The sequence below is a fragment of the Neurospora hispaniola genome (assembly GCF_033458365.1).
Source record: "Neurospora hispaniola strain FGSC 10403 chromosome Unknown B0T23scaffold_3, whole genome shotgun sequence".
Classification (NCBI taxonomy): Eukaryota; Fungi; Ascomycota; class Sordariomycetes; order Sordariales; family Sordariaceae; genus Neurospora; species Neurospora hispaniola.
In genome coordinates, this window is record NW_026944408.1 from 5120228 (window position 1) to 5131844 (window position 11617).

At 51.2% G+C, this 11617-nt stretch overlaps 1 protein-coding gene across 1 annotated transcript; it reads right to left on the reverse strand.

Moving 5' to 3' along the window:
- Positions 1 to 4170: 4170 nt before the first annotated feature.
- B0T23DRAFT_395408 (uncharacterized protein) lies at positions 4171 to 5885 on the reverse strand (the record flags this gene model as incomplete). The annotated part of the gene is made up of 4 exons (XM_062838186.1): positions 4171 to 4384; positions 4488 to 4785; positions 4823 to 4877; positions 5103 to 5885. 4 exons carry the CDS (start codon positions 5883 to 5885, stop codon positions 4171 to 4173), a joined length of 1350 nt encoding a protein of 449 aa, XP_062694833.1.
- Positions 5886 to 11617: the final 5732 nt, after the last annotated feature.

Consider the following 11617-nt stretch of genomic DNA (forward strand, 5'->3'; position numbering starts at 1 on the left):
GTCTTGGCTAGTAGCACTGTCCGAGTTCTTGTGTCTCCCACCCTCCAACTTTTTGCTCTCAACATCCAACATCCCAACGGCTCGGGAAGGGTCTCAGCTTTCTTGCTTGCTGGAATTTTGATGGTTTTTGTTCGGGTGGTTGACCCTCCTCAAGACAACCTCCGATTTTTGCTCCGGAGTCGGCTCAGCTGGCTGTGAATCCCCACGCTTCCAGTTCCTGCCCCCTTTTTTGCCGTGTGCTGTGATGTGATGGCCCGCCGTGGCTGGGGAATGGCAGGAATGCGCACAAGAGGGAATAAAGCCGCTTCCATGGTCGGCTCCACGCTTTCATCAATCGAAGCTGTCTTATCTAATTCTTCTGATCAAACTCTTATCGGTTTCGGGTTGAGATGTGGTTACTTATCCCTCGTCAGGTCCCGTCGCTCAGTCAGGCATCCTTCTAGAAAATGCGATGGAGCTGAGATGAGTCGCCCTCCCGCTCAACAAAGAGTTCCCGAGGCGACCACGCGTGTTCTAGGTATTATCACCAAGGATTGTTTCTTCCGGCACGAACGACAAAGACCTTTTTCAATCTCGGCTTCATGTTTCTCATCGACTTCGGAGTTGCTTACCGAGTAAACGTTCCTTCGCGATGACCGACGTGGGACCACGACTGCAGGCTTAGGACTTTGAAGAACGGAGGTGAGATTCAGGCACAGAGACCTTGGACCTCGAGCTCAAAGAGATTTGACGACAAAAGATCTGAGACAATTTCGCGGGTTCGAGATGTTCTGCTGCTGCTGCTGCTGTGAGTGAGTGTATGAGGCAAGTCAGACACCCGGTGAGAAACATGCTGCGATGCTATGCTACCATGGCGCCATCAATTGTCTTTGAGGCGTTCGTTCATCATCAGTTCATGAATTCTAGAATCTACTCCCACGTCGTCGCCGTGTTGATGATTTCGATTGATGAATACTACACCACCATCTCAGCGCAAGATAATAGTGTACATATCGGAATGTGTATTCCTTGGCACAATATTGTCGATATTTGTTGATGGGGGTCAGCGCGGGAGGATGGTCGCCGGTGGTGGTGGTGATGGTGGTGAGAACTGCTGCTCGCTGCAATGTCAAGTTCAAACAAGATGTCGACCTTGTTGCCCATGTCCGCCAAGCTTTCATCCCACCACAAAAACGGTATCAAGACTGTCAGAATCGACGCTGATTGGCTAAAAGCAACTCTGAAAGAGCCGCGCACGGTACCGGTAAGCCTCCAATCCCATGGATGGATGCTCCGGATCAGGGAGCTAGCAGGACCGGCGCCTGGGAAGTTGAGAAGAATGACGTCGGCAGGGAAATTGGCTGCAGGCATCCCCCATCAGCACTCGAGAGACTTGAGGTGAGGTGGTGAGCCCCCCCGGAGAACAGAATGAAAGGCTCAATCAACAACACCAACAAAAAGCAGAGACATTTGACATTGGAAGGACAAAGTTTGGTGTGTCTTGAACCAGCCCATGGGAAACAAAGAAGGAAGAAAAAACAAAATAGGCGCTTAATCCATGCCATGAATTAGAAATGTTTGCATATCTTCATTCAGGCACCTTTTCTTCTTCCTAATCCTTCAATTAAGGATGCGGGTGCTACTTCCGGTGCGGTTTTGGATGGGAATTGAGCCATCAGTCAATGAATGCCCTTCAGGTGCCTGTCATGTCGACGTGGGGGTGCATCTTTTGAATACACATGTATGTCTCTTGAGTTGATGCTTCTCGAGTCTCGACTTTCAAAACAAAAATGTTGCAGCACGCGAGACGGGCGTCAAGCGTCAAGCGTCAAGCGGCAGCGCTTAGTTACGAGCCATGACATTCATCCATCGTCGATCCATCCATCCATCCATCCATCCATCCATCCATCCATCCATCCATCCATTCCTTGTCTGCGTCTTTTTCCCAGCCCACAATGTGTAGGGAAGTCTAATTTTGAATTTTAACGAGAAGCGGCCTTGTCGTCCAGAGCCGAGCCGGTCCGGTCCGGGACTCCCATGTCTTTTCAGCTCCATCCCCTTTTTTCGGCGACAGTTTACGCGAAAAGGCGAAACATCAGCCCAGCAGCGCTCCCCCCGCCTAGACTCCTAGATGTATGTAAAGGATCGGAATCGAAAATATATCATCAGTAAAGCAACCTCACATCGGGAGATCACCTCAGTCATGATCGACCCATCAAACACAAAGAAGCGAGCCTTCATCATGATGTTGTCGAGCTGCCATCACATCATGCACTGCCAGCTACAGTTATATGTACCGGGATGCTGAATGCGATTCCGGCATTGGGCACAATGTAGTTGGTGAACTCACCTTTTCATGCATACCTTACATACCTCTACGTATGCCTTGCCTTGCCTATGTACATGAATCAATGTTCAACACTTGGGCGATGCGATGCGATGTCATGTCCTTGCTCGCTTCCGATACGGATAGGTAGATTGACTGGGATGAGCGGTGCACAGTAAGCTCCTCCTAGTATGCACCACTAGAGGTACCCATGGCAAACCTCAGAATGCGCTGTTGTCGTAGTAGGAACTTTTGAGATATCGTTGATGCTGGTGTTGATGTATCAAGATAACACTACCGTATTGTCATCAAGGCCATAGTATAGTGAGTGAAGCACTGTAGCTAAATGCTCAGCATCCCGTTTTAACTAGTGTGGAATACGCCTGGCCGGGCGCACTTCTTTGTCGTTCCACCCGACTGGTTCTAGGTACTAGCTCAGGGCCTATGGCGATTACCGTTTTGTCAGATCATGGGCGAAACAGAGAGAGAGAACGAGAGAGACACTTCGCTTCGCCTCGCCTCGCTTCGAGCATTCTCTAACGTTAGCGTGCCGATTGGCGTCGATAGAGTTTGATTTGAGCGATTGATAAAGTGCTGCGTTCTCCGTCAACTCAGAGGCTACCTTAGCTGTATGCTGCGCCCTGTTGCGTGCGACTGATGCTGGAGGCTGCTCGATGCAATGTGTTGAGCGGGACCTCAATGCCAGCTGTGAAACGTCAACGCAGAAAGGCCCGACTGCTACACTTCATTGTCGCTCGAATCGTCGATGGAAGCTGTTTCAGTTTTCTTTTTTTAAAGAGAAAGAGAAAAAAAAAAAAGGAACTCAACGTCATGGCCGCCAGCAAAGTCGGTCTTGGTGTTTGTTGAGTGATGCCACGGCTTGTTGATGTGCTGACTCGCCAAGCCAGCCCAAGCATTCAAATGCCCGCAATGCTTACGATAAGGCTAACAGATCCTGGTGGCCCATCCTTGGGGTCTTTGGTCGATACTAATCCGCTATTTTCGATCGATACGGGCGCCGTTCGCCATGTTTCGACTTGATCGTGTTCAACAGCCTTTCGACAATCAATTGATAACGGTGCATGTCTCTGAGGAACCAAGTCGGTGGTTTTTCCAGGGGCGTTTTTACACCACCACAGCCAAAAGTGTTAGTCAAGAAAACCCAATGGCTGAGAGGTCGACGTGTGATGTGGCAACAGATCGTCAGGTCTCTGAACACAGAGATTGTTCCAAGGTTTCCATTTTCGGAGCACCCCCCACTTATTTCCCCTCACTAGATCAGGGCCGGGCCTCTATTGCGGGGAGGCTAGAAGTGTTGGTGGTGAAACGGCGCCATTCAGAACCGTCGACAGAGTTGCAACCAAGAGGAACAGCAACACCGTGGCGGATCCAGCTAGTGTACAAACTTTTGCAAGTTCGGTTCTGCTGCGTTGTTGGTACAATGGCTTGGAAGCCTTTCGACCAACTACAACGCCCGCCAATGTCCTAGTGGTAGATTTGGATTCCCCCAGAACGTTCGAGCTTCGGCGACGGCACCTTGGAGGCCTGTGTGGCCTTATTTCTCGGCGACACGAGATGAGGGGCGGGTTCGGACTGCGTACCCATTTCGAACTCCTACTGCATAGCACACTAGAGCAGGCCGAGGAGCAAGAACGGCACTGCGAATATGAAATGGTCCCAGCCAAAACTCCCGGCCTTGTGTTGAAACTTTCGGAACTCGAAGCCCGGCTATTGGTAATAACTGTCGTTCTTGGGTGTTCCGGGTATCTAACGTATGGTCTTGTCGACTGTTGACTGTAGTGCATTGTCCATCCATCCGTCGTGACTTTCTTTCAACATTTGGTTGTCAACTCAACTGGTCCACGTCAGTTAAACATCACACGAGGGACACCGCACGTTCCAAGGCTCAACCGGGCCGGTTCCCATTTGCAATCCAGGTATCCTCCAGTGATCTTGTGCTCCAGTACTGCACTGCCCGAGTCGTCGTTATCCCCCGTACGTGGTCCAGTCGTTATCGTCCAGTAATTCTTCATAGACATATCGCCAATTCCGCCCTTTGCTCCGCGTGCCCCTACGGGTCTACACGTACGCCGGGCAGGACGGATTAGGCATGCCTTACCCCGTATACCCCGTACTTTTACCCCAGGAAATTGTTTGCTGTGTCGCCGCCGCGTTGACTTACATGATCCCTACGCATGCATACATCCGCTGGCGCTCGTGGAGAAGGGCTTTGAAAACATCTGTGTCGTCAGTTTGCTGCCGGTCCAGCAGAAAATACGTAGCGGAACAGCACCTCGCTGGCTGGTGAGACATGGTGGTTGACGGTGGTTGGCGAGGTCGGCATCTTGGGTGCTTGGGTATACCGTATGCCTTGCAGCAACCACCATGAGATTCGCTCCAGGCCGTCAGGTGGGTATTCGGGTATTTCAAAGTCCGCCGTAAACAGTCGTCAGAAAAAAAAGAGCTCAAAAGCTCAGCTGCTATACACGTGTTCGTCAGTGTCTTAATGGTACCTACTGTCTTTGAGTGTCTTGAAATGTGGGGAAGGCCCAGGTTCCCGAGCGCCTTCAACCTATAGCAACTGCAGGTCAGTTTTTTTTCCTCTATTGGTAACTTTTTCTGACGAGAGCACCGTCGGTTGTCTCTGCAACTGGTGGCTGGTGCCCGGGTGACCATTTGGGCTTGCGTTGCGGCTGCATGGTGCAGTTGTTTGAGGAAGTGGCTTTTATTTTCCCCGGTCGCCGTTGGTGACAATGTTTCAAGCTGGCCTGTGGTTAGCTGGGGGCGAGCCGCTTACAATCTTTGTTCCCTGCCGTCGCAGTTGTAGAAAATACGACGGTGATCCACTAGCCACCTCATCGGCTCTGGTTGATGCCCAAGGTTCAAGAGACCCGGCAAATACAAGCTTTGATAGATCGTCATTGTCGTCCTTCTCGGGTACAATGCTGAGAGGGGCGTGTGCTGGATTGAATGCCGTGGAATGCGTGGTGATGATCACACAGAGGAGGTCCGGCGGTTGAGAGAGGAAGACAAACAAACATGGCAACATGGGATTGAAACAGTCGGACCCTTTGGGTTTGGGGCCTGACAATCCCTTTGAAGCGACGATCCATCCGTCCACCAAATACAAGTAGCGGCTGAAACAGAGCCGCCTGTCGCACCACCCACTACCCTTCCATTCATTGGTGCTGACGTTTATCTCGACGTCGTTGGTCTCCACATTTCTCTCTTTGCCACAACGACGGAGGATGAGGTCGACAACGACGAGGCCGACGATGATGAGCAGAAGGAAGTTGCGTAAGAAAGGCGGAGTTTTATCGAAAGCCCAAGGCAAGCAGGGAATGCCAAGCTGAAGTGAGGTCAAAGTCTCGTCGATCTTCCGTCCGTTTCGGTTCCACTTGGCTCTTTGTTCCGTGAGAGGGACTTTTGCCGAAACTAGGCCAAATGCAAGTCCCGAGACTCCGCAAAACGGCCGCGGCCGACGCGCAAGCAGCAACAACACATGGACAGTACTTGTTGCGAGGAAAGAAACATATAAGACAGCAATCTGGAGAAATGGCAGAGTTGCAGAGATTCCCATGTTGGATGTTTGTACCACCACAGCATGTAATGCCCAACGCAAAAGCTTTTGGTGTCGCTGTTCTTGGGTCCGCCCTATCACCGCATCTTTCAGTTATCACCCCTTTCATGGCACCCAGGCAAGATCCTAGCTACCCATGCTGGGCTGGCATCTGGCTCCCATATCCACTGGACTAGCTGTAGCTTGTATCACGGAGTGGACCTGCGAATGGGGTCGCGATGGAGTCCCGGCTTGATGGTCCTTTGGAACCTCGGACCGGCAATCTGACATGGCGATGCCCTCCTTTTCTTTTTTCTTTGGGTTGGAAGGGTATCATGGTATTTCTCGGATGCTGGATGGGCGCCGCTGTCGGGCTACACGGCAGTCACAAGGCAACAACTATGTGAGAGTGCACCTAGCAGATTCGTCTACCTCGTTCCATCACGACCTGTTATCTCTTCGCCTGCTCTTTTTCCTGGTCATGATTCGCTACGGAGGGGAGTGGGTGGCTCTGCTCAGGAGATGGCGTCCGTCTATCTTGGCGATCCTCGCTGCCCTCTCGTACTTGTCCGGTTCGCTCGGATGGGTTTGTGGGCTTGGGCTCTGATATCGTAGGATCGGTCATGGTGAAGTCGCGGATTTCCTTGGAAGATGCAAGAAATGCCTGCGGTCGCGGGATTCGGGACGATAACGCCATTGCCGCCGCCGCCGTCAGCCTGTCAGTCATACAGACATTGCTGCCCGAAGGCGACCATGACGGGAGCTACTCGTGATTACGGGCCGTAGGATCGTGTAGTGTAGATTAGAAAAGTCCGATGGATCGCGCCGGTTTTCTTCTGGACTTTGTCTCGATTTGTTCTGGACGATATGGAGCTTCGTGGGAGGGGCTTGTACGGTAAGTAGTGGTCGAGGCAAGACGGTGTCGTGCTGGCCTTCTTCAACTTGGTGCCTCCGTTTTGGATGCCATCCTGTTCGACACACACAATTGTGACAAGTATCGAAAAAGATTCAACGAGGTGAACCATCAGGACCCTGAAAGAAAAAGAAAACCAAGATCAACGAGCCCTGCATGAGATTCGCGAGATATTGCAACCGAATGTTGCAAACAAGAAAGCCAACGGCGGCATGAAGCTTGGACCATGCCGTGAATCCAAGGTGAAGCTGCCCCGCCGTCACTTCAGTTCCCTTCCCTTGTTGCTCAGGGTTGTGAGCTTGTGGGGTACGGCAGGTGTCAGGGTTAACCGTGGTTGGTCCGTCTCTTTGGCAGAAAGGGAACTGCGGGGCTCTTGTCACCTTGCTGACCTGTGCCCTTTGCGTAAGTACCTGCCCGGTCAGCACTGCAATCGCTACGGTACGGTGAGCGCCGAAAGCGGACTCAACGAGGTTGAACCCTTGAGGGAACTGAACTCTGGTCACCGCCAAGCAGCAAGGGAGGTTTCTTGAAGGAAGGTGCGTCACGATGTCTCTTCATCTGGCATTGCATCTGATACCGCATTAGTTTGGACATCAATGCAAGATGAAGCGCAACAAGTAACGCTTCTTCTTGGAGTTTCAACCTCGGGGGACTTTGATTCGTCCTCACCGTGTCTTTCTTGTCTTGCTCGGCTGGCTTTTGCGATCGTGACCAGATTCTGAGCACGTTTCTCATCTCGTCGCCGACCCTGATGAACACACCTCGTTGGCGTTCACGTCAGCAGGGCAGCGACATCCGTCCGTTCTGTTGCTAGTATGGGATCATGCTTGAGAACCGACATTCATGCAAAGCAAGCATCTCCGGTCCCACGCGGCACTTTCCCTGCGTTTTCGTTGCTGTGGCATTCAGTTCCCAGCCGCGCCAGCCTTCTGGGCTGGATGCTTCAGTCTGAGTCCTCTCCGTCGCCCCGTCGGATTCACTCACCGTGCGCCTTGTTCACCGTTTTGGGAGGGTCGGTACCTCTACCTACTACAGCGCACCGTGAGTTTGCTCTTCAATGTCAAACATTGCAGTGACCATCTCCGGAGCCTCACATCGCCGACCTCGAGTTACCAAAGAGACGGGACCATCAAGTTTGGGCAAGTTTACGCCACCGATGTGCGACCTACATCTAGTGGTCTCGCCCAGCCTTATAAGTAGCCAGATACCGTCACTAATAGGCCGTGATAGCACCGCTATATGGTCGGTATCTGTCTGACTTTCTTTAAAAGGATAGGAATATTATGATTGATTGGTTTGTTGCGCATAAAGTCGATTGTGCATAATCATTCAATAAGCTCAATCAAGTGAAATCCTCTCGTTCTGTGTTCACCAAGTTTGCGTCCTAACATTGAACACGGCACGGATGGTTATGTCTGCTGTTGGTCGACACTAACACTCAGAGACATGGGACATGCTGGAACATTGTCATCGCGTCAATGCAGTCTTGATGTCTCTATACGGGAAGAGATGATGTGGTACCATGTTGGCCCCCGAATCCGGAATCCCCTGGCGTGTCCCTGAATTTCACTTAATGCGGTTCCGATGTGCCCCTTGTAAAGGCGCATTATTGGTGCAAACATTCATCATCGTCTTGGTCTGTGATGGGCATATACTGGACCAACTGCCAATTGTCTAGAATAGGATGCGGTCCTCATCGAGCACCGGCCGGGACATGCCCTCCCTGGAAGGTGTATGGAATGCTGGAATGTGGAAAATTGGCCTAAATCCAGGAACCAGGCACAAGACATGGTTTGTTGGGGTTAAACACCACAAAAAGGCATCACGAGACCATTTTCACTGGCACGTTTGATTTCACTTCATAGAGTCTCTGCCCAGCTCCCGCCGGTACAGTAGCCTTTTGTCTGTAGCGCGCCGTCCCTCCCTTCAAACGGAACCTTTCCTTCTCGTCCGTCCCCTCTTTATGACTGCACCTCTTCCGTAACTCAAGTACTATCAAGTGGAGGTTCAGTTTACTGCGGTTACAGGCGACGGAGCTGCCTTCCACTTCCACTTCCCGTCAACTGAAGCTTTTTTAAAAAAGTGGGGGTCAAATTGGGGGCCCACCCCGCGTAGGGCGCGCTCGGATTTTCTTGGTCACTGCGTCCCGTCACTGCATAGAGGTACGTACCTCTACCTAATTGCATCCGCGCGCGTCTCCATCTCGAATTCCGTCCATTCCATTCCGTCCTCTCCGGGTCAACATCTCGAGTCTCGACACCCTGTCCGTCTATGCCGCCGTCTTCACGATACCCCGACCTCCGTTCCCAAGATCCCAGGACCGACAAGACCGACCAAAACCACTCGTACTGTGTACCGCGACACACTGTCTGTGCCGTTTTCCCTTCCTAGTGCAGTGTACTTGTCCACTTTGTTTCCAATGCTTGTCTCCTCTTTGGTTCTTGGTGGACTGGAGAATCCACTCCGACGGCAGATCAGCGTCCAGCATTTTGCAACTGGAAACAAAGTCTTTTTTTTTTTTTTTTCTTAATTCCACTCTCATCGACGATTCGTTCGAGAGTCGAGTGCAAATCCGCCAGCAGTTGAGCCGCCTCAGTCCACTATTTATCACGCGCTAATCTTCTTCTCCCTGTTTGTCCTTGTTCGATTGCTTTGTTCGTTTTTTTTTTTCCAGTGTGCCCTAGGCTACTACGCTAGAATCAGATACCAGGCTAACAAAGACCGTGTTCGTGCACAAGGTTGTCGTTGGGACAGAGAAAAGTCAGAAACATGCCACTATCCCACCATGCCTCCAAGCGACCAAGCGACCAAGCGAGGGGTTGACTGATTGGCCAATGTATAATACCTGTACATCATAATGTTTGCGAATTCCGGAGATCCTATCGCTCAGCCTACAACACTTGAGACATTCTGGCCTCCCTGCCCTGGCGCCTCCTTCTCTTGGCGTCACGCTGCCTGGCTTGTCGCGGCGGAGTTTAGAAAAAGATAAGCCATCGCTAAACCTCGACAGTAACCAACAAAAGACAGACGTCGGACGCACACATAAACGGACGGCATAGTAGACGCCAGAGCTATGTATGCCTGGAAGCTCGACAACAGCAGCTGGCGCCTTGCCCCTCGAGATTCACTTCTCTGTTGTTGACCATCAAAAAAGGAATTGTCCAATCAACAGCCAAGCACGTGGTGAACATCATGATTGTTGTCTTCCTTTGCGTCCCGACCAATGATGGTTCTAAACCAGAGATTCGGATCTTTCAAAGCCTTGCAAGTGCATGCTTAAAAGCAAAAGACCAATGTCAGGTCATGCCGCTGGCGTCAGCCCCGGGATGCAATGGTGGTGAGAGGATCTGTATGTAAGTTGGCAATTCATGAGGATCGCACACAGCTTGTCGTACACTACAAGTTGGACTCAGCCCACTGTCCGCTGCGGCCATCCTATCATCAAGCATGACCATCATGATGTCCTGCAGTGGCGCCGCAGAATTATGTACCACAGTATGCGTGCACGATCCGATCTCTCCTCACACCGGGGGTGAACCACGCGGGACTGCGTGTTAAAGGTGGACAAAAGTATTATCCAGATGTTGTTTTGCTGCCTTGATGGCGTGGATACTATTCTAGCCCTCCCCCTCTTTCACGATAATTTTGGTGGAGTGAAAAGTCTGAACGCGCAGGCAAGCACACATAACGGACATTTTCAGTGATCATCACTACTATGTTCATCATCGGCAGTCGTCACGGTCATCATCACGTCGTTTTTGATAATATCAGCGGAGTAGACATTGTCCCCAACATCCTTGTGGTTGAGTACCTACAACACTCCTCCCCGCTCGTGGACTGGAGCATTATGTAGTGTATTAGGAAGGCACAACGGTATCATCTGGACTAGAGCTGGGTAGCTCCATGCCATTGTGCCCGATATCAAAAACGACATGTCGTACCAATAACATTCTTCACTTGGGGCGCAATAATGATCATGCTCCATAGCGCCCATAACATACCGGATTATGGGTCAGAAACGGAGGGGGGAAATGAGTGATACATGGAAAACCAGGATGAGAAAACACCAGACCTTACTAGCTCGTACTACTGTAGCAGACATCTCTGGGGCTTGAAGGTAGGTGGAAAAGTAGAAAATGCTCCTCTCTTGTCATCAATGTCGATGCGAGCAATGTGCCCATCGGCCCACCTAAAAGCACGACTGACCCAAACAGGCAAGTGGAAGTTTTGCTATTGGTTGGTACCTTGGCTTTTTCGTCTTCGTTTTTTCCTTGGGCCGATCACAACCTGCTTGTAGACAGGCGCTGGACCCGATAAGGGATAGCACGATAAGAAAATCCGATCAGAAATCCGATCAAGCGATCAGAGTCAACAACGGAAATCAGGGACTTTCAGGGACTTCTAAAAAAAATTTGAACAAAAAAAGGCGTCAGGGACCTTTGTAAATCGATAAACACGAAAAGCAGGTACATTTTCATCTTGATTGTTTCGGCTTGGTCGTCTGTGGCGCTGGCAGCCAGAAGCGTGCGTGGGGATGCAGACGGAATCTTGGAAAATCTTGGAATCGTGAGATCACTGCAAGAGCTAAGTTGCTCTGCCCCTTTTCACCTAGGTAGGTTCTCTAGGTAGCGATACCCGCGGGACCCCTAGCGGTCTTTTTTTATGGAGGGTTGCAGCTTGCGAGAGACGACTAAGTTAGGTAGGTGTGAGCCAGCCAGTCAACAGCGTTGTTGTCGACGACAAGGCTTGGGATTGGAAGTTGCGTGCCACTCATCAAGCTAGGCGTGAGGAGGGGATGGACTGCGCTGACAATTCTGGGTGATTGAGCCGGCAGGCAAGA